The sequence below is a fragment of the Etheostoma cragini genome, chromosome 13, assembly GCF_013103735.1.
Source record: "Etheostoma cragini isolate CJK2018 chromosome 13, CSU_Ecrag_1.0, whole genome shotgun sequence".
Taxonomy (NCBI): Eukaryota; Metazoa; Chordata; class Actinopteri; order Perciformes; family Percidae; genus Etheostoma; species Etheostoma cragini.
In genome coordinates, this window is record NC_048419.1 from 2,972,489 (window position 1) to 2,999,235 (window position 26,747).

At 41.4% G+C, this 26,747-nt stretch overlaps 2 protein-coding genes across 5 annotated transcripts in view; both read right to left on the bottom strand.

Moving 5' to 3' along the window:
- Positions 1 to 18,102, bottom strand: part of arhgap32b (Rho GTPase activating protein 32b) — a 109,256-nt gene extending 91,154 nt beyond the window's left edge. For all 4 annotated transcript variants that reach the window (XM_034889615.1, XM_034889612.1, XM_034889611.1 and 1 more), the window contains exon 1: positions 17,641 to 18,102. The gene's annotated coding sequence lies outside the window, so the exon portion shown is untranslated. The remainder of the gene's footprint in view (positions 1 to 17,640) is intronic.
- A 3,488-nt stretch (positions 18,103 to 21,590) lies between these two features.
- vps26bl (vacuolar protein sorting 26 homolog B, like) overlaps positions 21,591 to 26,747 on the bottom strand; it is an 11,118-nt gene continuing 5,961 nt past the window's right edge. Inside the window, exons 5-6 of the mRNA XM_034890755.1 lie at positions 25,664 to 25,743; positions 21,591 to 21,657 (exon numbers count right to left, since the gene is read on the bottom strand). Coding sequence (XP_034746646.1) covers positions 21,591 to 21,657; positions 25,664 to 25,743 — 147 coding nt within the window. The remainder of the gene's footprint in view (positions 21,658 to 25,663; positions 25,744 to 26,747) is intronic.

Here is a 26,747-nt window from a genome sequence, read left to right on the forward strand (position 1 = left end):
ATGTATGTATGTATATATATATATATATATATATATATATATTACAAGCATGAAAAAATATACATTTAAATTAGTTTTGACATATACAGTATTTGTTTTAATGAAATGTTTTGTCTACTGCTGTTGTGTGACTCTTGTGTTTTCCATGCTTAAGCCTTAAATGTGCTGAGTCACCAGTGATCTTCCGCGTTAGAGGCTCAGTCATGTTTAAAAGGTGGAAAGGTTGCCTGTGTGTTTGTTTACCGTGTCCATATGGTCTATTAATCATCACTATTTAAAATCATTTGTTAACATAACCATTCATCAAATTCCCCAGAGAAATCCCGTAGCTTTTGTCCGCAGACTTTAACATCTTACACTGCAGTGATTTATATGCTGTAGCTACATATATCATTCCATTATTCTCTAGTGTGGCATGGCTCTCCTGTCAATTATCTTTGACAGCGTATGCAACAGAAAGACAAGCAAGTCCATGACTCACTGATTGGATGCTTCCTTGCATGTCTTGTCTTCATTACCTTCCCTCCTGCTCTGATAAATAAGACAAGGATGACTTGCCAGTGTTACTCTCTGTCAGCAAAAGTGCATCACTGACCAGCTTTTCACACTACAAAATGATAAAATGCACAGTTTGTGCCAGGTGCTTGCTCTAGTCCATTAATCTCACACCATTTATTTGCATAGATTTACTAATGACATTAACATCATACAAAGTAGCTCAATCAATCATCCGAAGGCTGCTGCCATCTCCAGTATGGCCCCATGTACACTTCATTTCAGCAGGCTCATCCAGATAAAATCCACATGCAATTTAAAGTGTAACTCTCACCAAAATTCAACCAAAGGTCTTTTTGTGAATGTACCCAAGTCAAACTCTCGTTTAAAACCTTTCTTTTTAGTAAACTATTTACACAAACCGTGTTCTCAATGCTGAGTTCGTGTGTACATCCCCTGGCCATACTTGGAGCAAAGTTTCATGTTGTGTTGAGACTTTTGAGTGATTTAAAAATTGTGATTTAGATTTGATCATAGTAGCTCCCATTCAAAAGGCCAAAAATGAGCATATGGTTCATCTTAAAAGTGGCAATTCCGTCCTAAAAATGCTTTTAAACAAAGTGTTGACTCAAGTACATTCACAAAAAGACCCTAGGTTGCATTTTGGCAAGAGTTACACTTTAAGACATATTAGCGACATGATCACATCTGTGTCGGTTTTTCCACACTACATGGAAATGAGGGTTTGTACAACGCTAGTCATTGCCAGATCTATATCCACAGCGCTTGGTCTTCCTACACTACACATTGTTCCATGATAGGAGATTTGCATTTCATTAAACCGATCACAGTCATCTTGGGCGGCACTAAGCTCCAAACACAAACAACGGTAGTTTTGCTAAATAGTCTCAGGAAGGAACTTGTTTTGCACCCAGCCAAATACAATTTTAAATTAATGGTCCAGACAATATAACGGGAGCTATTTCAATTAGCTGGACACATAAACGTTAAACCTCATTATCTCTTACCAGTGTATCTCCGTGTGTACTTCTTCCACAGCAATCCCACCAATCAGTCCCAAAACGTCCCAGTTAGAGAGGAAATGTTATAAACATGTTCTGTGTAAGTCTTTACAATCATTCCCAGAAAGAACCAAGCAGGCGTTGCACGATCCATATTTTCTTCAAAACCTTCCATTTTCAGACTGCAGCTTGCTAGCGTGAAGTTTCATGTTGTTCCCGAATAGAACAGAGTTTGAGAATGGCTACACACTGGGAGGGGAAGGTGAGGGACACCCAGTGGGACATCCAGCGACAGTGATGTGAGGCAATGTTCAGTCACTGATCCAGACCAGTACTATTACCCCAGTTCAGAGGGTGGTAGTCTGGCTCACAGGATGAAGATTGTGTAAAACATGCCATTAGCCACTTATTTCAGACGTGATTCTACTCCCATTCTGCTTCCCTCCCGTAGGTATTTTGCCAGGGCACCGTCAATATATCCTGGGCTTAGCGCCGCCCAACACTATTGTGATTGGGTTAAAGAACTACAAACCACTTACAGCGTTTGTTTTCTCCCTAAGGGCGAAATCAGGGATGCAATGCATTTTAATTTAAGGAAGAGGTAAATTACATTTCACTGATATTGGAACTATTTTATCAAACCAGGTGACAAATATTAAATTGATTGATTGATTTTTGATGGGTTCAGAGAGACCTTTCTCCAGCACTGGAACAGCGTCAAAACTAAGTGTGTCGATAAGTCTGGCTACGCGAGACTAAGAGGGTGGTGGTTATGCACCTGAAACGGTTTGGTAGCCAACAAACACACCGGAGGCAGAAGTTGTGGACTTTATCAGTTCAGTCCCAGCCATACTAGTTTAGCCAACAGTTACAACAATCATTACAAACGTTACACAATACTGCAAGACAAAGTTGTATAGTACTCACCCTCTCACTCATACCACTCCCTCACCCACAAATCTTTCTACTTGTCACTGTATATGTCACTGGGAGAAAGACTCATTTTAGGGTAACCCATTATCACAAGACGCAGATTTGTAAAATAGACCCTGGAAGTGGCTATTTCACAAATCGTTTGAATCTGCATAAAAGCTTGCATGTACTTGTGTTAGAGGCATAACCAATCAATCAAATCAATTGATGTGCCTGAATGCATCATGTCGGAGCACTAAAGGTGTTGCTGTGACTGTGCTAACATACCGCTTTTACTACGCAGCGTGAGTCAATACATGTCTGATGGTGTGTATGTACGCCGTACAGACACAGTGGGGCTACAAGTGGACAGTCTGCACAAAACCACATCAACTTGGGCACAATCTAGGGATTTCAATCCATCTCGAAAGCTTCTCCACTTATAATCTTTGGGCAAATCAGATAGCTAACCGATTTGCCCAAGACAAGTAAAGTGGATTGTAAATGGGGGTCTATGTTTCATTAACAGGCCCTGCACACCCACACAGGTGGTTTCACTTATTTGGTCTGATTAGAGGAGAACTGTGTACAAAATGTTTTTGACATCTCTCTGATCCTCCTTTGATTTTTTGCATTACACCTAATTTCTAACTCGTCTAAATGTGTCTATGTGTACATACAGACAATAAAATTCATAGCCTCGCATCCACATCCTGTTGCATATTTACTTGTAACTTTTACTGCCACTAAAGTCAATTACACAAGTTGTTATACAACTCCAGGTTTCCATTCGTCTGTGCAGTTAAATCTGAAACCAAGAAGTCTACCTCCTGTGTGCCAGAATGCCATTGGACACGCCACACACAGGTCAGCCTTCACTGAGGTCAAAGCTGAGCTGTGGGTATAAAACCTGGTAGGTGGTACGTGCGGCTTTAACTTCCACAGCTGTTAAACCGTTTTCTCTGGTGAAAACAAAGGCTCCATCCTGATGTAACCAGCTGGACAGGGGAGACCAAAGCTTCTTCTCCACAGCTAATCATTTCTGGAACACACCTGTGAAGTTATCCATTTCCTTTGCTATTCAAGCCATATCATTTTACCATACCATATATCAACACTAGCCAGTCACACTGGTAGTAAAATAAAGAAGGTAGGCCATTTTCTGCCATGAAACACTGTGTTAAGAAGACAATATCCATTATCAGAGTTGACTATTTTGTGTGGCATGTGTGTGCAGTGTCCTGTGTTGCGCTAGTGATGATTCTCTCTCACCAATCAGTGTTCAGCAGTGTTTTAACTCTACCTTCTAGTATCGGCTGAGCTAGCTTGGATTATGATGGGGAAAATAAATGTTCTAATGTGTAAGGAACTGGACTTTTTATTTCATTTGTAATACTGATAGACAACAATAAAATAATTTTTAAAAACACAACATTCTATTATCAGGCAATCGGCCAGGCCGTTTTCTATTTTCTAATGTTTTCTTCATCTGCAACTGTTAAAAATAGTTGTTTTTCAGACAACATCCCTCAAAGTGACAAATTAAAACTTGATTAACTTAGTGACTCACAATAACATGTGTGATTTTGTGCAGATTTGGGGCATCTGTTAGCTTGGTAAAACTGATATATTCTAATAAATTGCCTCGTTGGTCGGCATGAAGAGCAGCCTTCATTAACAGTTCTTTTACATTTTTTCTACATAAATAATTTTTCCAAGTGCTAAGCAACCACCGCTCAGACCTTCTGAGAAAGAAAAAGGCATTAACATATAGAGCTCCCCAAATTTGCATATACACAAATTAATGTAAAAAGATTAATAGTGTAACTTATTTTTTTTTTTCAAAAGACGAGCACACTAAAGTGTGCGACTGCAGGAGTTGGGACTTTTTATTTTAGACAAGCAGCAATTTTAAAGAGACCAGTGTGAAATACGCTGGCAGAACGTCAGGCTATAAAATATGTCTTATCACACCAAATAGAAGAGGAATATAATGTTGTGAAGAAATATTAGGTATTTTAGTGGCTTTCGGAAAGCTCGGCAATATGTAATAACTGCAAAAAACTTTGAAATCAGCTGTTATATTGAAGTTTCTCTTTGTTCCTTTAATAATGGCTATTTTAACTGAGATTTAAAAAATTGTGGTGCCCAAAAGGAAGAAGAATTACCATAAATGAGTCTATGTCCCCAAAGTTTTTTTTCCCAATCAAAATCCTAAGCAACAGAGTCTGACATATTCTGACTTTAAGTCTGATTGGATCATACATTTCTCATAATGCAATTTAATAGTGTCTTAAATTAGATCGCCCCTGTCTCCTCAAAACCCACTTATTTCAAACCTTACACCTGCAGTTTGTATACAGGCTTTTCTCTTAAGACATTTCGTGTCCAAGTTAAGACAACCCTGATCCACAGTCCTTCAACCACGTCATCAAGGTTATTTTGTCAAACTTGTGCCACTTTGGATTATGTTTTGCATTGGCGATTATGGGACTATGGTACTGACACTTGATCTTGTGGCGATGTAAGAACTGGTGGTTAGTCCTCCTAATCAACGTACACATGGAAAGATGCTGATATTTACCGAAACCCCACAGTGATGTCCTGAAGGTTTTATCCTGTTGTTCTGTATGCTAACCAAGTCAGCATGACATTGACCTGACTGACAGGCCCTGACCCTAATTCTGTGGTGTGGGGTAATTTGGAGCTTTACGGGAATTAGGCCATTATGATGCAGTCTGGTGAGCACCCTTGAGTGTCATTAGCGCCTTTTGCTGTTTCCCTGCAGATAGCGCCACGTCCTGTGTAAGGTTTTAAACTACTGTACTGCAGATACTGTTAGACATTACCTGGAATTCAGATTGTAATGTCATGGACAATTGTAGAAAGGCAATCTAGATGTGGTCATTAGACCACGGTCTCACATTGATATCCACCCCACTGGAGTCAGCCAGTCGGCGGTTAGCTGTCCCAGGACTAACTCAAGACAACAGTGTGACACAGCTTCCCTTTTAAACCGTGTTCTGCCTTCTGTTGCTTGTCATCTGATACCTCTACTGTTTCCAGCCTCCGGAGACTGGATGTCAGGACAGTGACCTTGTAAATCCAATTCACCTTCGTAAGATGAATACTAAGTGTATCTGCCAAGGGACGGTGTTGGGTATCAGGTCCTTCATAAACAAGTTAACAGCTCTAAACCTTAGGGTTTGGGTGCCAAACACAAGCTGGTCTTCTTTTTAATGTGTGAGCCTGTCATTAAAGCTCCCTTTCTACTAACATTGAGTCATTGATTGAACTCTGAAATGACTCCATGTGATGTGAAAGGGTGAGCACTGGGCAGTTTTGCCTCAGTATGCAGCACTGTTCAGCTTACCGCCCATTTGTACCCATTGTGTCGGTTCGTCATCCATACTGTTAGGTCCCAACAGCTCTCATTAGGGATGCGAATTTAGTTAACTGCCAAGCAGGCAACGGAGTCCGAGTTCACGCGTCCAGGATGCTCATACTTACTTTCCGCGCTCAGCTTGGGGACAGCTGACTTGTCCCGGTTGTGCAGCCACAATATTCCTTGCACTGTCGTTGACACATGCAACCCCTGTCCAGGAACGTGACCAATAAACGTCTGCAGCTGATCATTGTTTTTGATTGTTAAACTGATAATACTAATTCATTTTTGCGGCCATTTTCTGTAATCTCTTTTTTATTAATGTAGCTAAGCAGCTAGCTCTGCAGGAAGTGGATTTTGCAATTCTTAATCCCAAACACAATCAATCAAAAAAATTGTCACTTCTTCCTTTATCCGGAAGAAAGGGAAACACCAGCCCTACAGTACATGGATGCCTGAAACTCAGACGTGGGCAGCAACTCCGTTATCTTGAAGTCAACTAGAGTTGGTAGACAAAACCAGATCTCAGACCATTCCATTCATCGACTAACTGTGGCTCTGTTGCGGCGTTTGTGGCCAAAAATCCCTAACTGTAGCTTTAAGTAGTGAGTAAAGCATGTAAGCTCATCTTTATTATCATTCAGAAATGTGTTCAGGGCCAATAACAAGGCCTTGAGTCCAGTTATATTCTTATTCACAACATAGATTGTTCTTTGTCTTTTTATGTTGACTGAACTAAAGGTCTTTTTTATAACAAAATGCACTGCTTACAAATGCTGATACGGTGAAGTGTTGTTGTGCACTAAAGAGTACTCATTCTGTGGCTGACAACACAATACCTTTAGAACACCCATTATTTCTTTTGTCGATAATGATTGGCAAGTCTCTCCATAACAGTGAGCACAATTTTCCCTATTCAGATGTAGAGTGAGCTGTTAATATCTGGCACAATTTTCTGCATGTTGTCCATAAACTGCGCTGGCTAAATCTACAACTTGCTTCGCAAATAAATATCTCTTTATCAAACCTTGCATTGTCAGTGAAGAAAAGCAGAGCTCAGTAACACTCAAGGACAAGCCCATTCAGACATGCTTGGAATCCAAAATGATTTCAATCTAAATGGGACATGTGTTGACAGAAAAAAAAAGAAAAGAAAAAAAAAAGATACATTTACAGACTTGTTTCTTGGCAAGAGATGCAATGTATTTTGTTAACTGCGACTTCAGGAATAGGGCAGTAGCTATTTAAACTTATTTACCAATCCAAAGCCATTAAACTCCAATAAAACATTGGATTTACTTTTCTTTAAGGGTAATGTGTGACAACACACAATATTGTGCCTTCTAAATAAAAAAAAGCAAAGACTGGGGAGAGTAATAGTCCTGTGATGGTGAGGACAATCCCTTCCGGCCTGGGAAAAAAGCCTTTGGCTCACGATTGGATTAATCTGTTACGAAGTGAAGAAGCATGCAAATAACAGATGTCAATTGAACAAGTCTCAGCATGAACACCAAGAAAAGACAACTTAATCAGACTATTTATTACACGTTGTCTTGAAAAATCATTAAAAGGGGAATTATGCAGCTTAATTTACCTTGACTGAACAGCTTCAGAGTCACTGGAATGGTTATATGACTTTTTGGGGGGTTGAATGGTAGTCGTCTTGTTCCCCCCTAGCGCCTGTGAGAGGGAAGAAAAAACACCCTTGCAACTTTGGGCCGCCGGCCGCGTCTTCACACGTAATCACGTGATATCAATTGTCGCGATGTAACAAATATCTTCACGGCACTGCACACATACGCCCATCCGGGCCCGGCTAACAAAGTAGCGATGGAGTTTTTTACACTATTGTCATAGCTGAGCCGGCAAAAATGAAGCAGAAAATTAGGAAAGCATTGTTGGAGGAAAAGAGAAAGAGAAAACTGTGGACTCAAGGGAGGGGTCAGATACAAGTAAACATAGGAGCTGTCAAATATGTATTCCAAAGCTGTAGGGGGGGGGGGGCTCTATAGAGAAACCAATACAAGGGGACTCTATAGAGAAAACAGCGAAGAAATGGGCAAAACCAGTTGCAGCGCCCCTTTAAATAAGTTTGAGGCCTAAGGTACAATAGATGACTCACAGTTCTTCCAATGGGGAAGATAAAAAGAATGGGAGAGGAATACAATGTGCTTCACTGACCAGACAGTTTAATGCTGCCTGCCATGCGATAAGCAAGTGAATAGCTCTGACTATTACTCTGTTGTTACAATAAAATCAACTGCTGTTCAACCAGAGCTGCACAGTCTAGTGTATATTTGTATCGGCCTTAAAAAACCTTTAGCGCGCGGGCTCTACAATGGACCTCGGTTAGCAAGCCTTTTCATGGTTGTTAAAATAAATAAAAGAGGCTGTGTGCGTTGACAATGGGACACTGAAGGTAATAGTATGCTGTACAGGAATTTGCTTGTACAAAAGGCCACACTCGAAGGCCTGCCGTCATCTAGTAGGGCCAGACACAAGGAATGGGATAAGAACACACACTCTGGAAAGTGTCTTCTTAAAATGTATTCACTGTGTAAGTCTCAGTTATACACAGAAAGTGATTGTTCTTAAAGAAAGTTAGGCGAGATGCTGTTGCACTGTTGCTTGCTCTGGAGGAACTGTTGGGTCCTTGTAAATTATGGAGTGTGTTGTAGACCTACTCTATCTGTGAAGTGTCTCGAGATAACTCTCGTTATGAATTGATACTATGAATAAAATTGCTTTGAAAATTGAATTGAGTTTAGACTGAGCCTAGTTTCACACTGCCATCCACCTGGCCAATCGCTGCCTAAAGAGGGTGTGGTTCGCCGATTGTCTGTTTCAGAAAATAACCGACAGCTCAGAGCCAGACTTGTTTGAACTGCTAGCTTAGTGAGGCTTCAGCAGATGCAGCAGCACATGCAACAGGCCCTGTTCACTGAAACCACTAGGAAGACAAATTAAAAGGAATGGTGGCTGAATTCCCTTTAAGATAAGATCAGATGCTTTAGATTTAAGGTCCTGGTGTTGTGCAGGCTAGCCCAGTGTCTCACTCAGGCGGTTTTCACCTCGTTTTAAATTCCGATATGAGCGATTAGATTACAAGTGGATAGCTCTAAGGACGTTTTTTTTTTTTTTCATGAACCCAACCTAATTTCTGTTTGCCTATAGGCTGCGAGTGCGCGTGTACATTTCAGTTGTTACTCAGATCAATCATACAAGAAAGAGAGGACTAATGAAAAAGCACTGCCTGCAGTCTTTGTCTCTGTGCAGAAGGACGCAGCTTTTCTGTGTGCCGTGGCCTTGTGTGTGTGACATACATTTTATGAACCTAAAAATAAGGACGTCTAATGGTGATCGCCGATATCCGAAACACACACTCACAAACACACACAAACAGTCACACAAAAAGTGGATTTTCTGTTAAGTTACTATTGAATGTTTTTATACAGCTAAAGCTGCTATAATATTAAATGACTAATACTTTGTGTGTAATGCTGTAATGCTAAAGCCATTTGTTAACCTTAAACATACATCAAATAGTGTTTTCTCAGACCATACTTGTTGCTGCTGTTGTTATGACCTGAGAATGGCTGGAGTTTTCTTCTCGTCTCTGCTCAGTAACTTTAATTAGGGAAAAAAGACGTAAGCTAGATTTTCACTATGGGGAGCTGATACCAACAGGCTGATACATGAAGATCCCTTGCTTGTACAAATAAGGTATTGACAGGCATCCTGTTTGACCTTAATGCACCCAGACAACATGACACCCGTCAACCTTATTAGCGAAATGGGGAAGGGGGAATTAGGGGGGTGTTGGGAAGCGGGTGTCCAAGGGACGGTCTTCGTGAATGCACAAGAGTGACCCACTAAACAACTCTGCTTTAGGGGAGGTTTTGCATCACTGGGCCTTTGGTGTCTGGAGCCCCAGGGCTTTAGAGCGTCCTGGAGGACCGGAAAGAGACAAATCAGGCTACAGTATGAACCAAACGAGAAGCGCTCTATATCTATCCAGCTATATATCTTCTCTGACTTTATGTGTCTGCATATATGTCATCATAAACAGACGACATGACAAGGACATCGAGGGGAAAGTAATGGAGAACTATTTAATATACATTAAGAACTGTATATTAAAAAAAAAAGAAGTAGGCCTCAAACTATATCTTAAGAAAAAAAATAACTTTGGATTCAATGGCAAAAGCCATTGTGAAATAAACAGAAGGAAGGGCTTTTCAGCTCACTCCAATGCAGGACAAATCTCCCCCCACTCTTGAGACCATGCTACCCTGTAAAGGACTATTCCAAACACGTAGGGTTTAAAGTTTAACCCAGGAGCTATTTCGCACACCTCTATCTTGAGTCGTCTTCACATATGAACTCTGGACTAAGGAATCAGGTCTCAACATAGGACGGAGTTGTCCGTTTCAGATGCGTTCTCACTTCCCGCATATAGAATACTGCATTGGATTAAGATGATGGGTGGCGCTGGATAGAGAATGTAGCAGACAGAACATGATACGGAGTACGCCAAATAAGAATATACTCACTTAAAAGTATTCTGTGAAAAAAAAAAAAAGAAAAGACCAATGTGATGGCAAATATTTGCAAGATCTTGGTACAAGATGAACTACTACTAGTACCATTTGCAGTCACTGGTCCATTATCTTTATTGTGACTGCATCACACCCCCAACCAGCACCGCCAGACACCGAAGAGTCTGGGTCTGTCCAAGGTTTCTTCCTAACAGGGAGTTCTTCCTCGCCACTGTCACACTAGTTGCTTGCTCTTGGGGGAATTACTGGAATTGCTGGGTCCTTGTAAATTCCAGAGTGTGGTCTCTAATCTGTAAAGTGTTTAGAGATAACTTGTTATGATTTGATACTATGAATTAAATTGAATTGAAAAGTTGTGCAACATTTGTCCAGCAGAACTGACTAAATGAAGTGAGTGCATTCATTAAAAGAAGGTGTGGAGCAGAGGGACAGACTTTTTCAAACAACAACATACCGACGGACCACCACTGTCCAGAATGCGCTTGACATTGAGCTTCTAGGAGCTTGGCAGAGATTAATGGATTAGACTGCTGCTGGCATCATTTATTGGAAACAATGCATCTAGTACTTTGAAAATACATTTTAGACTACATTTTTTGTAGCCTTTCTGCCATCATCAGACAGCTCAGGGTGGAGAGAAGGGGGGGGGGGGGGGGGGGGGGGGGGGGGGGGGGGGGGGGGGGGGGGGGGGGGGGGGTGACATGAAGGACCCAATCCCTGGATTGAGAACGGACAAATAAGAACGGAAAGCATTGATGTCACCCAAATATGAACTCTGAAGGCAATACTGAAAAAAAACATAATAACCTTTATTTGATCTATAGATCTATTTTCAAATCCACCACCGGAGAGCAGGACAACATACCTAAATTTACCCCCTGAAATAGTATCTAAATGGGGCTTTTTTTTTTAAATAACCAACCACAAAAAAATAACATAGTGAGCAGCGGAGGCTCATTGGCCTTGACCATAAGTGGAGATAAACACACTATTCCATTCCTGATATTTCTGCTTTTACATTTTAAAGTTTTTGAAAAGCTATTTAAAAAAAGCTCTCTTACTAGAGCCACACGCACACCGAGAAATCCAATGCTTGACAGACCTGCTGTGCCTGGTTGCTAAGCTGCGATTGGACAATCGCTGTTTGGGGGAGAGGGTTTAGCAAACTGTCACTTAGAAACATTTACAATGTGTATGTCAAGGAAATGGTGCAATTCTAATTCTTTGCTTGATTACAAAGAGGGGCCACTCTGAAGTTCATGTGGTGGTTACACATCTCCTTAAAAGAAGAAGAAACACAATAAAACAACAATATACAACACATGCAGAAGACACTAAAGCAATAAGCAGTTCAAGACCTGAGGAAACCAACAAGTAACTTCAGCTTCCTCTTCTCGGGTCATTGCCCAATGCAATTTTCTTTAACTCCTTCTATAACCTTAATACAATGTGGGGCTAAACCTTAAGGTTTTCATCTAAGAATTTATTGATGTCCTTTTGCATTTTAATCATTTGCTTTAGAACTCCCCTCCGGCTCTGTTCTTTGCTGCAATGACCCAATTTTCTCCTCAAGGATCATTTTAATTAACCCTTGTGTTGTCCTCCCAGGTCAAAACTGAAAATCAACATTTTTTTGACACTCAACACTTTTTAAATCACTTTGACTCTTTTTTCAACATCCTCCTTTTCCTAACACTACCATCAGTATACTGTACACATCCCTAACACCAATATATCACCACTAGTTTTACACTATTTTCTTTTTTGAATTCATGGTCAAGAAACCTAATTTATATGAAATTAGATCATTTTTGGTCCTTTGTCAAAGTTCTTTTTTGGGGGGGGGATAAAACACCGAAAATTAGTGAGCTGATCTTTCGTTTAACTTGCAAGAAGCGTTATATGGAACAATCCATGTCATATTTGGACAATTTTGATGAAAGGATCCCAAATTTCTAATGTAGAGACGGGTCAACGGTGACCCCAGGACAACAGGAGGGTTAATGTTCTTATCGGTTCATTCAGACACGAGAACGTGGGTAAGACTGGAAGTGGAGGCCAAACTTCCTCTTGCTGCACCACAGTTTTTGACATCACCTTACTCCTGCGACTCCAGGAATAAAGGGAGTTAAAATGCTGACAAACAGCATAACGGAGAAATCTCTGAACTCAGGTAGCAGCCGACAGCTTGCGCTGCTTCCTGGACGCTTTCGGCACCTTGTCAGAACAATCTGTTGAACGTCAACACTTTTAGCGAGACGGTGAGCCAAACTTCCAGCTACACGGCTTCCCAAAATACTTCCAAGCAGCAGTTCCACAGAACGTGTCGCCTGCAAAGTGCTGAATGAGAACCCATTTTGTCAATCCGATCTCATTATCCTCCGCTGAGCCATTGTGGGAATACCCTGGCAACTCACTAATCAGAGCCTGTGTCAATGCCAGGATTGTTTACGGGGGAATGGAATCTCCTTTGGGAATGTCACGGCAACCTCAGAGGCCTGTGACTGTGCATGGAGCTCGGAGCAAGATGCTTTTTCACACTAAATGAGCATGTGTGGGACAAGGCTTGAGGATAGCAGTGTATATGCATTATGCATAATTAATGAACCTGCTGAAAGGAATCACAATGGGCGCTCAGCCGCGCACAATGCGTCAGTATCTCATGCTGGGGTCAGAGGTCACGTCTGGCTTTGTGCGTGGCCGCCAAGGATGACGACAGACAAGGAGAGCTTTGAGAGGGCAGGAGGTTTCATGTACACAGCAAGACAACAATGGAGAGCGGTTGGTTGCGTAACAGGAGAAAGAGGATGGTCAGCCGGCACAAAGTTTAACATTTTTTGTGATATAAAGAGGCGTTATGCTGAATTAATTGTTGTGTATTTATTTGAATAAAACCCTGACAGTCCTTTATTACTGCCTGCAAAACAAGAAGCTACTCATAAGACATGACCGAGACCTGAAAGCATATCTAATAAAAAGGTCTACCTTTATTAAAAGGGTGTTTTTAGGCTTTTTTCCAAAATTAATTTTATGGAGAAGCCAGGTTTATGGAAAAGGTAGTATGTTATCTTCAAGATAGTGAAGTTATTTAACCAGCTGGGTGGTAGGACTGACTCCTAAATGATGCACAGGCAGCATCCTGCTGCAGAGGAAAGGTGACGGCAGACTATTTACTGACTAGAACTCGTGACACGGCTGAAAAATTGCAAGTCAATACAGTAACCCTTCTTCAGTTCTTTCTCACAAGAACTGTGACAAACCAACATTGACAGTTCCGTTTTTGCAAGCAAAGCCACGTGCTTCACCCAGGAGAGAAAATGGTTTGGCTAAAAAAAGAAAAGAAAACATGGACAAGATCTTTGGTGTTAAGTCTAAAAGCAGAACACATTCAAACATGATCGCTAAGAGAGTTAGCATAGCAATGTGCTTCTTTTTGTACTTGGAACAAGACGAATAGTCTACAGCCACGGTAGCCGCTCTGTTTGCCCTTGGAGTTGGGCGGTATCCAAACATCGATACCGTCAAACCTATCCCATCCTCCCTATTTTACCGTGGTATAAGGTATTACCGTGACTAATTTAAAAAATGATGACGTACGGTGCAGACAGCGTCATCAAACTGTTGGTTTGTGCCCCCACCGTTCAGAAACTGAATACCAAACACTCATTCTCTCTCGCCCAATTTACAATTTCATATTGCTTTATTGGCATGACAAAAATCCATCGGTGTTGCCAAACCATAACAACAAACATACATATATACAACAACAATGAGTAAATACAGTAAACAGGATACTTATAATATAAATTGTAAATACTAAACAAATTATGTGCATGTCCCCCGAAAGAGTGCTTTCAAAACAATAAAAAAAAAGAAAAATTAAAAGGATAATACATAAAATTCTCTATTAATTTTGCCTTGTATTGTGGCAGAGAAGACATATTTAGCTGCTAGCCATCCCGTGTTTATATCATCCCCTAATAGAAAGGAAGCAGTTTGTCCTCAGTGTAGGCAGTGAAGCCTGGTATATGTTTTTCAGATTTTTGGAAATATTTGGTTCTTAAGTCTTCATATTTGGGACAAGTACATAGAAAATGCTCTCTCTCTCGCTCTATTAGAATTGTAGATTCTAAACAAATGATGTGCCTATCCCAAAAGGGTACTTTGAAACAATAAAAAATAAAAATGATAATATGTAAAAATTTGCTGTTTATTTTGTATTATGTATTGCATTTTTATAATCCCAGTAATAAAACTGATACCGTTGCTATTTTAAGACCCCGCTGTATACCGTATTACCACCCAACCCTATTCACCATACTAGTTTAGCATGTAGCATGCTAACTTTGCCATTAGTATATCTGAGGCTGATTTGAAATGTCATCAGTTTTGGTTATTATAATTCATCCCAAGGGGAACCTGAGTGTTCTAAATATTATCGCAATCTGTCCAATAGTGAAAGGTAAGCTCAGACCAGTTAATGTCTGGAACTTACACGGTCCGCTTCTCAGTAGGTCTTCTTCACTGCTGGGACCTGCCTCTTCCTCTATCATGATTTACATGTCCCTCGGCTCAGACTCCAACGCCACAGCTTAACTCGTGAGACAAATGTGCTGCAGTCTCCAAGATTTGCATCAGCCGTAAGCGGCGACAACTACTTGTACCGCCTGTCTGATAAGATACGGCTAATCCTGAAATCACCAGCGCACTGAATCTGAAATCGTTTAGAGTCTTATCCGCTGCACCACAGAGCGGGCTGTTGTTTCAGCTGCAGCAGACTGTCCAAACTTGTAACAGTAATGTCAGATTGGTGCATACGCTCACATCAAGTCCTCACCTTGGCAACGACCTCGGTCTTACCTGACAGAATTACAGTTTAAACAATTCGTCATTCTGACGTTTTCCTATTTTTCAAAGAACTGATCTGCCCTGCCTCCACCAATACAAACCTTATTTAAAGCAAAGGAATCCACAGTAAAGACCGATCAACAAACAACTGCCTGTGATGTATTAGGTAAAGAGACAGTATCTTAACACTGCTATTGTCCTCGGGTCAAATTTGACCCGTTTCAAAGTTGCTATCAGAAATACGGTTTTCTTTCAAGCAAGTCTCGGCCACAGTGTATGAATGTGTGTGAATGGTGAATGGTTCCTGTATGATGTAAAAGCGCTTTGAGTGGTCGTTAATATTAGAAAAGCGCTATATAAATACAGCACATTTACATTCCCCCAGCCTGCCTATGCCCCCTCCCCCCCAGAGGCTAGAAATTGTGATAGGTGTAAACCAATCCCTGGGTATCCTGCTCTGCCTTTGACAAAATGAAAGCTCAGGTGGGCCGATCTGGTATCTTCCCCTTATGAGGTCATAAGGAGCAAGGTTACCTTCCCATTCTCTGCTTTGCCCACCCAGAGAATTTGGCCACCTGGCCTAATGGCCTTAAAGAGTTGAATGACGTGGCAGCTTGAAAGTACCTTCATATACCTTTTCACGTGGCTGGAATAGAAATGTTACTGTGGTAAATATCAGATGACAAAAAGGCAATGTAAAGTCTGTCAAAATAACTCACAATTACCTATTTGAAATGAAATGGTTGCTGTGTGTCGTCTATATTCATTTAGCTGTAACATTTCTGGAAATGAAGTTACGACTGATACGGAAAGGGATGGTTATGGTAATCGCGATAGTTTGGCATTATTTGCATCACTACGTACGCACTACTTTAGACCGGCTGGATATCTTTAACGACAGATTTTTTAACCAGGTGTATATCAGTGTAAATTAAAGAGAGTAAGGGTTGTGAAAATGAAAGTGGGTACAGTAGAACATGAAAAACAATTATTCATATGGAAATAACAAACTAGAGCTTAGGGCTGGATCAAGATCACATCAAGCACCAACATGCTAGGTATACTAGTACAGTTTACAAATGCAGATAAGAGGTTAGTTAGTGTTTGTTTACACACACACACACAAAATTAGAAAACATTGAGCCGTAACCCTCAAATGGCAAAATACATAACGAACCATGGCTTGTAAACTGTTCCGCCCCAATCATGCTGGAGGCGGAAATGTAATGGGTTTTAGAGGTGTGTTGCTATAGATCCACTTAGTCATGCTGACCGGGAAATTTCACACGAGGGAAAGGATTGCAAAACATTGGTAGAAAGCTATGCTTAAATTGCCCTTGAGCAAGGCATTCCCTACCCAAGTGTTCCACTATAGATGACATACAATGACACAAGATGGTATAACAGTGCTGTGACTGTGCTGAGCCCACACTGTATGGCTAAGCACCATGGATATGAATGATGTGTATGTGTGCAAAGGCGTCCCTGTTTGTAGTTGTTTTGCCTAGTTAAAAAAGATTAAAGGCCTCCATGCATATATCAAGTAACATGAGAGGGATGGGTAGCTTTTACGACAGTCCCTAGTGGATCACACATCATTTAGGATTCAACATTGATGAAATCATCAGGCCAAAGTGAAAAACTAGACTAACTACTTGGCAGTGGTTTAGTGAAACGACGGTGGGGGGGGGGGGGGCATGTATTATTGAAGTTCCTGCCGTTAGGATATCTTTAATAAGGTAATACAACAAATGAATGGTTTCAACCAGACTGATACACGAGTAGGCAGACTTCATCAGAGACTCATGTACGTCTCGTATGTGGACAACACCATAAACCAGACTACGTTAAAAATATAGCAGTTTAATGTTTTCTTTGTCCAATGGTAGGCTACTGTATCCAAGTTACTGTGGCATCGTCTGATCCACGAAGCAGCATTTGAGCAGAGTAAAGTGATAACGTAAGCCTATAATATAAAACTTCCAATATTAGTTCAGGGTAAAAGTTATCAAGCCTGGTAGTAACTTTACAGCCGAAAAAGAACAAAGGAATAAACATGACGGATGTACTGCTGCTATGTGTGTGTGTTGTACGATGAGCGCTGAATTCAATGCAGCGTTAAGTTGCCCTATTTTTGAACGGGCTTTTGTATGGAATTGCCTCCCTAGTGGAGGGTTAGCCAACTGCAAGCCATGACTAGCGGGAGAGACGTAACGTTACTCTCGCTGTGTCCAATAGCCTTTTACACACACACCTCTTCCACTCTCTTACACACACATGCGCGCCGGTAACGGTAGCCGACTTCACTGTCTGGCCACTAAATACCAACTACAATACTGACGTTATTTAGCAAAGTAATGCGAAAGAAGGCAAGGCATACACCACGAGCATGTAGCATTAGTGTGCTAAGTAAAAGTACCTGTATTCTGTGGTCGAGGCTGCGGTCGTTGACCACCGTTGGTTGGTGAGATGAGCTTAGCTTTCGCTGTCTCCGTCTGGCGCTTCACCGCTGTTAAATGCCCTCCTCATTACAGCTTAACGTTAACCCAGCAGCCTCAAATACGTCAGGCAGAAAGAATTGGAAATATTCTTCAATTTCTCTCCAAGCTGATCCCGCAGGAACCGCGCCAGTGGTTGTACTCACAGTTTGACCCAAACAAAAAATGCTCCCCGAGGGAAACCGTTCAGTCAGTTGCTGTTCTGTTCTGGGAACAATTGAAGACTGCTATCGCCCTCCAAAACGAAACAAAAGTCCGACTCAGTTCGCCGTTTGCTAAAGCCACAGGACGTTATTTCCAGGTTAAAACTTGTCAAGAGGCTTTCCTCCGTGTGCAACTCAACGGAGAGCACACCTCGGAGTGGATACTGACTGGTGCAGAGGAGCAGCGCTATGCCTGTGCTGCCTTCACGTGCTGTCGGAAAAAGTGAGCACGAGCAATTCCATAGACAATTTGGTCATTTGCTATCATATTCCAGAAGCCAAAACGCGTGGGTTTAGGGACCTGTGTGGTTGTGTAACAAAATGGCTATATAGTACTCATGTTTTAAATCTGGAGTAAGAGGTGGGAACACAGGCCCGAGAACCCATTTGTTAATCAGAATCAAGAAAGGTTTTATTGCCACAATAAGAACACTTATGTAGAATTTGCCTTTGTGAAAGGTGCATACGTACACCAACAAAGAAGCATATCAAACATTAATATATAAAATAAACAATACATATAAAAAAACAAATATATAAATAAATACAGTGTAACAGTTGCAAAAGAAAAAGGCTGAATGGGTTGAGTGCAAAATGTGCGACGAATAAATAGTATGCAATGGACGGATGTAAAGTCAAGGATAAAGGTAAGTACAAGTGTAGTGGCTTGGGATGGTGGGGGGTATGACTTAGATTTAAGGAGTCTAATCCACTACAACAAGACTTCCATCTGCAACCCCTGAGGGACACTAAACTGTCAGGGATTGGAAGGGGCTTGTATTGTAGTGGGTATACTGTTTGTATAATAGCCATAATCTGCCTTTTGGGGGGGGCATGTCATAGTGGGGGGTCCGGGTGTCCTCTTCAATGGTAGTTTTGAGCATCAACAATTTAATTTCCTGCATGCAGATACACTTTTATGCACCAAATTCTGACGGAAATACCTTCATTTAGCCTATGTGAAGAATGAAAACACAGATGACAAATCAAAATGTATCAAAATGGTAACAATGTTGTTGTGTGTCATTGGGCATTTTAAAGTGGGCATATGGAAATCCTGGAGCTTTTTTAGTGGGTATACCGCGTATACCTGCGTATCACTATTACAAGACTACACCACTGGGCCGGGGCGTAGTTGTTTCCCCAAAAAGCTAGTTAGTGGCCTTTGTGTTAAGATTCTATTTAGGAATGAACTTTCCCGCCTAAGGAAGACTCTTGTTTTTTTTTTAAAGAGGAACAAAAAAACATCTTTTGGAAATTGATCTTAATGCCCTAATTACATTTTTGTAGGAAAATCCAACCTTTTAAGGACACCAATTTTCTTTGTGAATGAATAATGTATTGTACATAAGTAAATGTTCTTCCTTAAATTACAGGGGGCATAAGTATACACACCTATATGTTAAATTCCCATAGAAGCAGGCAGATTTTTATTTTTGAAGGCCAGTTATTTCATGGATCAGGAGACTATGCATCCTGATAAAGTTCCCTTGGCCTTATATTACCCCCCCACATCATCACACACCCTTCACCAAACATAGAGATAGACATGGTGTTTTTCCAGTTAGCTTAATAGCTGGTTTGATTTGCATTGAGAGATGAGTTTATGGAAAGTTCCCCATGCCCATGCCTATATATATATTTATGAAAATATATCTGAAACGTAACAGGAGCTGTGCCACACACAGACAATGTCCTGAGGCACAGAAGCAAATCAGCAACAGTGGAGCATGAAATATTCAATAATTCATATTTTGGAATGTCCAATGACCTGAAACAAGCCATTCATGCGAGATGTTCCAATTATCAATGATCGGAACAGTGCTGTACAGAGGAATGGGCTAAAACACGCCTGAACTTTAATGCAGGTCTGGTCATCAAGTACATGCACGTTAATTGTCATTTTTAGGTATTCCCTTTAAAGGTCCCATGGCATGAAAAGTTCACTTTATGAGTTTCTTTTTAACATCAATATGAGTTCCCCCAGCCTGCCTATGGTCCCCCAGTGGCTAGAAATGACGATAGGTGTAAACCGAGCCCTGGGTATCCTGCGCTGCCTTTGAGTAAATGAAAGCTCAGATGGGCCAATCTGGAATCTTGCCCCTTATGAGGTAATAAGGAGCAGGGTTACCTCCCCTTTCTCTGCCTTGCCTGCCCAGAAAATTCGGCCCCCCGATGAGAGAGACAAGATGGCTTTCAAATGAGCAAAGGGGCAGTTGGTCATATATGCTATATAAAAAAGACTTCAGATACAGTAATAGGGGACCACTAAGGTCTATATAAAAAAGACTTCAGATACAGTAATAGGGGACCACTAAGGTCTATAGAAAAAGAGACTTCAGATACAGTATTAGGGGACCACTAAGGTCTATATAAAAGCATCCAAAGAGCACCATGTCATGGGACCTTTAAAGATAATTAATATACTTGGTAAAATATTTCAAGTGGATCGTGGATGATCATAAAAGTCCCTCATAGCTCCAAGGAGGCTCTAAAAGAGAATCTAAGGAAGCAAGGAGGAAATTAAAACCCGGTCACCCGATCTCATCTCCTCTGATCCAGCTCCTGCTGACCAAATTCTCAGACAGTTGACCGCTGGCCTCTTTTAGTTCTCTTTCCACCATGCAGGCTTCAGTGACAAACGGCCTCAGTCTGGTGATAAAAGCATGGAACTGTCCTGTCAGTTCTGTCAGGAGGAGGAAACGTCTTCCAGGGCAATGACCTGCGGCTGGTTAAGGATTTATTCATCTGTATGCCTGAGTTCAGTCTCTCACACAAGATACATATTTATAAAATACAAAAAACACATTTCACTCCAAATGCAGCTTTCTCTGATTGTGGTTGTCACCAGACCAGGCCTGGGGAGTCTGCTTTGTGTTTTCTCTGTGACCAATAGGCATAGTTCAAATGACTCTGTACTATTGGATAGTCCTTCAACCAATCAGAGTAACAATCCAGGTGAAGTAGAAGCACACAGCTTTAACGGGTTGCTGATCTTTGGTAGCGTTCGGTGGCCGCTATGTTAATTGGTCGCTTCTCTGAAACCTGCCAATATCACACCAGGTAGACAAGCCAGCTTGTGATTGGTTCCCGCAAAATTGTGAACTGAAGCAGGAGAATGAAACATGCAGGTTTCCACACCGAGTTGCAGGGTCAAATCCAATTGCCGCAAAGTGGCCGGGGCTTACCCAGTCTAGCTTTATCTCTCACAGTCCACACTTTTTCTCTACTGCCTAAAAAACACTCGTCCACATTCCTGTTTGAGATCCTCAACTAGTGATGTCACTGATTGAGAAGGCCAGCCCAGTTTTTCATCTGTGCTGCCCATTGCTGCTGCCTGAGCAAGCATGGCAGTGGTTAGTTGGAATTTGGTTGACGAATTAGAGTGGGGCAGAGCAGAGTGGGCTTTTTTAGGAAGGCGGGCCAAGAGACAGAGTGTTTCATGTAAAGACTCTGTACAATATAGGAACAGCACCGACCTAGCCCCCTGTGCATCAACGGCAAGTGTGTGGAGAGGGTTTACACCTTCTGGTTTCCAGCATCACAGCGCTCATCAAGAAGGCCCAGCAGCGACTACACTTCCTCAGGGTCCAGTGGACCTTCCTGAGGACCCTCAGGAAGTACAACCTGGACTCCAACACGCTGCTGACCTCCTACCACACGTCCATCTAGCGCCTGCTGATCCACTGCATCACAGTCTGGTACGGCAGCTGCACCGCTGCAGACAGGGAGAGGCTGCAGAGGGTCGGAAGGTCAGCACAAAGGATCTTTGGCTCTCTCCCCTCCCTGATGGACATCTACACCTCCCGCTGCCTCAGCAGAGCAGAAAACAGCATCAAGGACAGCTCCACCCTGGCTCTGAGCTGTTTGTTGCCCTCAGGGAGGTGCAACAGGTGCATCAGAGCACGGACTAACAGACTCAAGAACATTCTTTTCCCAAAAGACATAACCACCCTGAACCCACACATGCACTTCACTCCACAGCCAAAAGACGCACCGGCGCGTCCAAACGCCTCAGGGGCTAATTCCATCTTTCTCCCATATAATGGATCCTATGCTGCATCTTGTAAAAACATGTTCTCCTTACATGGGCTCATTTTCAACAGACCGCCATCGGGCTGTGTGTACAAATTTGGAAGAAAAGTTGAAAATAGTTTTTACTGTAGAAAGATCTCTATTGCTTTATTTATCTATCTATTAAGCTGAGTCTAATCTATTTCAACTGACATCCTATTGGCAGTTGTTGCTTCAGACTAGTGAGCAATTTGTAAGGTTTTTGGGGGGTTTTAGGCCTTCAGACAGGCCAGCATAAATATGAAAGGGTAGAGAGGTTATGATGCGTAGCAAAGGGATGCAGGTCGGAATTAAACCTGCGGCTGCTGTGCCAAAAACTAATCCTCTGTACATGGGTTGCACGCTCTACCGGGTGAGCTACCCAGGCGCCCCTGTCTAGTGAGCATTGTGATGTCTTGTGATGCCTTTTTGTGTGCCACTAAGCAATAGAAACTTAACCCAGGAACAGTCTTTCTTAGCAGCAAGGCTTTCTATGACATAGAAGACATAACTAGATATTAAGGATGCACACTGTCATCACACACATCAGGATGCGATATCAGTCCTGTGGAATCTCTTCGACTGGTAGTTTCACTCCCTGTTTTACATGATGGATGAGTCACTGGAAAGTCTAAGCTGTCTGCACGCTGCATAAAAGCTAAAAGAATTTCCTGCTTTATTTCTGAGGCAAAATGACTGTGCTTAAACTGTCCTCATACACTTTTAACAGATGTATTGGAGATTATCGCTTGGTACAAATGTCTTAACAGCCCCTTTTTAAGTGATACAGATTCCCGGCGGCATATACTTACACAAATCATTTCCTTCCATTCCCCAGAAAATCTAGTTCATAAAGTAATTTGATCCAAACCTGCCCTCTAGTGACAACATCTGTTCCACACGGTAGGACTTCTGGCCAACCAGCGCGGCCTTTACTGTGAACAGGACAATTGTGATGCATAAAAATTTCCAATCCCCTATTGAAAGAAAAATTCCAAATATATGAAAGAAATTGGATAACATCCCTGTGACTGGCACGACTAAGCATGCAGGGATCAGAGCCTTTATGAATGCATTTGAAGCCTCAGCTCATATACAAGTCGCATTCATTCAATATTTGTCATTTTGAGGTTTTCAGGAAGAAGAATATGCAAAAAAAACATAAACACCCATGTCTCAATCACAGTAGGTGTGAATGTCTTAAACTAGTGCCGGAAACAAGCCAACAGTCAGTCACAGGAAAGAAATGTCAATCAACACAAAAAAAGACGTGTTTTTTTCAGTTACTCCCTTTTAATTTAGAATAAAACAGGAATATAAAATGATTTAAATCAACATTCATAGACAGGGAGATAAAATATGACATGGAAATAATCAAAAGAGGAGGACTGCATTTACATTGTGCATTTACACTGTACATTTCAATCTCAATTTACTCTCTATTCCAAACTGGGTTTGTTTAGCTACTGTGTCTGTCCCAGTACGGGCAAAAATTGAAATTACAGCCACATAAAAAGAATAAAAACAAAAAACATGCTGTATATACTCTGGAATGGAACTTTTCTTTCCTTCAACTGATTTCAGTGAAGTGTTGTTGTAGCGATAAAGGTAACAGCCAAAATAAAGAACGCCGAGTTCAGGACATTTTGGCTCTTATGTGACCCCTGGTCTGTTTGGGATTACTCACCCCAAACAGCCAGTGTACCAGCTGCATGTTAGTTAGACACAGACGCCCCGACCACGTGCTTGTCTTCTGTTCAGCTCAGCCTCTAACCAGTAACTCCAGTTCTTCCACTTATTTCCCTCCATTCTCTGTGTGTTCACGAAACAGATTCAAAAAGCCACAGGCGCAAATTCGTTGCTCCAACTGAAATCTGTCCATTGACTCTGTAGGCAGTGTTGGCGTGTGTTCCGCCTGAACCTACACTTTGTTCTGCACTTTGAAAGGACGACAGACATGTAACATGTACGGTGTCATGTAGTTAGCAGTATAGGTGAGTCCAAAACAAGTATTCATGTCTTAATTTATTGTTAATATCTAATGTTTTTAAAGTCAAACCTCCTCCTCATCAACATCAACATTTTGGCCCCAGCCCTTAATGCATTCAGAGGTTAGGAGAGACTGTGAAGAGGCTGGCAGGGATTGTTTGTATCAAACATGCCAAGGGAATTTTTTTTTAATGTGCCCATATTATGAAAATTAAAAAAAAAAAGAAAAATAAATAAAATAAAATCACTTTTTCTGGGATTTTATTTTGTGTATCTGGTGCTTCCATCCGCATACACAGTTTTCTGAATGTCCTCTGCCTTCAGTCTCCGGGTGAGCTGTTCAAAATCTGCATGTCTTTCTACGTGTCCAACTGTAGCACGTTGACCATAATCTCCAAAAGAACTACTCCCTGTCCCTGTTGTGCAGGTAGTCCACAAGTGGCCCTTGTCTAGAAGAAGTCTCCCAGCTAATCTTGCCTTGGACTGACCAAAGCTGGAGGAAGAGTTATCTAGCTGATGGGGTCTTACCGAGCTACTGAGTATGTGTGACTCTTAACAAAGACAGAGGTGTGATGTCTCACTCTGGAGCTAAAACAGAGACCTAAACAAACAAAGTGAAAAGAGGATCTGCCATGTGCGGTACAACAAAAATGTGGTGCTTTTTGAAAATGAAACCATGTAAACCTATTCTGGTACAACCTCAAAATACAATTATGACCCTGAAAATGAGAATAATATGGGTGCTTTAAAGAAGGCAAACTGTCACCCTTTAAGTCAGGCTACAAGACTTCAAATCGGATTGTTAGTTCATATCCACACGTTAGGCGAGGGTATCCTTTATTTTAGCAGATACCTGAACAGTAGTCTGGCGACAGAGGATAACAACAGTATCCTAAAAAATGTACCGCACTGCCAGTAAGAGTATGAAATATAAAAATGTCTAATAATTCAATATGGCACACAGTGATAGCTTTTGCGAAGCTGCACAGAATGAGCAAGCAGTTGCCAGGGTGAAGGAGGTGCCGGGGTTCAGTTGCAGGGCTTCACACTTTGTACTCACTAGTGTGCTCTTTTTCAGGATGGAGAACATGTATTTTTTAGAAAAGGGAAACAAAATAAAAAGGAATCGTGGCACAGAAACTCAAAGATCTACTCTCCCTGACCAGAAGCACCATTAAATCTGATTATGCTTCTTCAGAAAATACACAGAGTCTGGGACTTTTCAGTTTCTGAATTGGAATTTAAGCATTCGATATGACGAGTCCCATTTCTTATACATTCATGTTCTTAACAATACCATTATTTGAAATCCATGTTTTTATTTCATGATAGGTGACTGTAGTGGATTAGAGATGAGTCCAGTCTAAATGGGGAGAAAGGGCGGGGCATATCACCGGGGCAGTAGTTCTACAGTATTGCACACAAACGTTTTTGGCAATAAAACCCTTAGGCACAACGCTAGCTAACCACAGAGGACAGTCCGTCCCGGCAGGACTTACTTTGTCAGTCAACACAGGTGTAATACTGTCCATATTAGATTTGAAGTGATCCCGGGGGATAGTGGGGCAGGATTTTCACTCTGCTCCTGAACCCTGCCATGAGTCCAGTTTATAAACAGCACTGAGAGCAGAAAAAAAGCAGAATGAGATCATAGTGCAAAAAAAACAAAGCAGGGCTTCAAACTATCGGAGACGGTTACCATGACGAAGGAACAATCCCACAGCGCTCACAAAGGACCACGTTTGTTTTAGCAGCAGTGGCAACGCCAGACACAACCCACTGATACAGCAAACATGGCAAATGCTAGATAAAAATGGAATTTTATTTGAAAAATAAATACTCTACAGCCATGCCTTTTTCTGAGGAGAGCCTTGGAATGTATGAAAATATTGATCATTGTATTATACTAACATGTCAATGTATTTCCTTTCTTTTAGAGCAATTGTTAATCTTGTTTTTCTCTTTTTGAGGTGAGGAGTCATTGCTCGGTTGACCAAATGAGACGAGCGGTTTCTCAGCAGAGGGCATGGCAGCAAAATAATCTTCAGTGAATGAAAGAATCTCACATTCCTTTGAGTAAAGATACATAAATGTACTGTACAAACTATTGTTTACCCACTCTGCAGAAAGCTACTGTAAGACTACAGTTTCTCCAGCCAAGTAAGTAGTTCTGAAGGAAAGGTTGTGTTAGAAATAGAGTGGCTCTCATACTGTCCATTCACCCACTCACCTGAATATAAGACATTGGTTGAACAGTATTTGCAAATTAGATCTAAGTGCATCTAATGGGTGAAGTTTGCCCATTGACCTGTCTGATCAGGATGTTTTCATGTGGTCAAATTTCCCCCAGCTGGTACTGTAAGGCAGGGGTCTTCAACGTTTAACAAGCCAAGGACCCCTTAACTGAAAGAGAGATGGAGCAGGGACCCCCTACAACATATATTGTATAAAATTAATATTAAACATATATGTGGCAGGGTGAATCCTTAGGATGATCTGTATCTGTGGATTTGTTTTTACAAATTTTGAAGTTGATTTATTATTATTTGCTAATAATGTTACAAATAAAATGTTGGACTCATTAAGATATTTTAATTTTCTTGGAAACTATCAAAAAATTAGCAATAATTATGGCGGCCCCTCCGCAGTAACTCGGAGGACCCCCTAGGGGTCCTGGACCTCGTGTTGAAGACCTCTGCTTTAAGGTGTTTGACACACACACACACACACACACACACACACACACACACACACACACACACACACACACACACACACACACA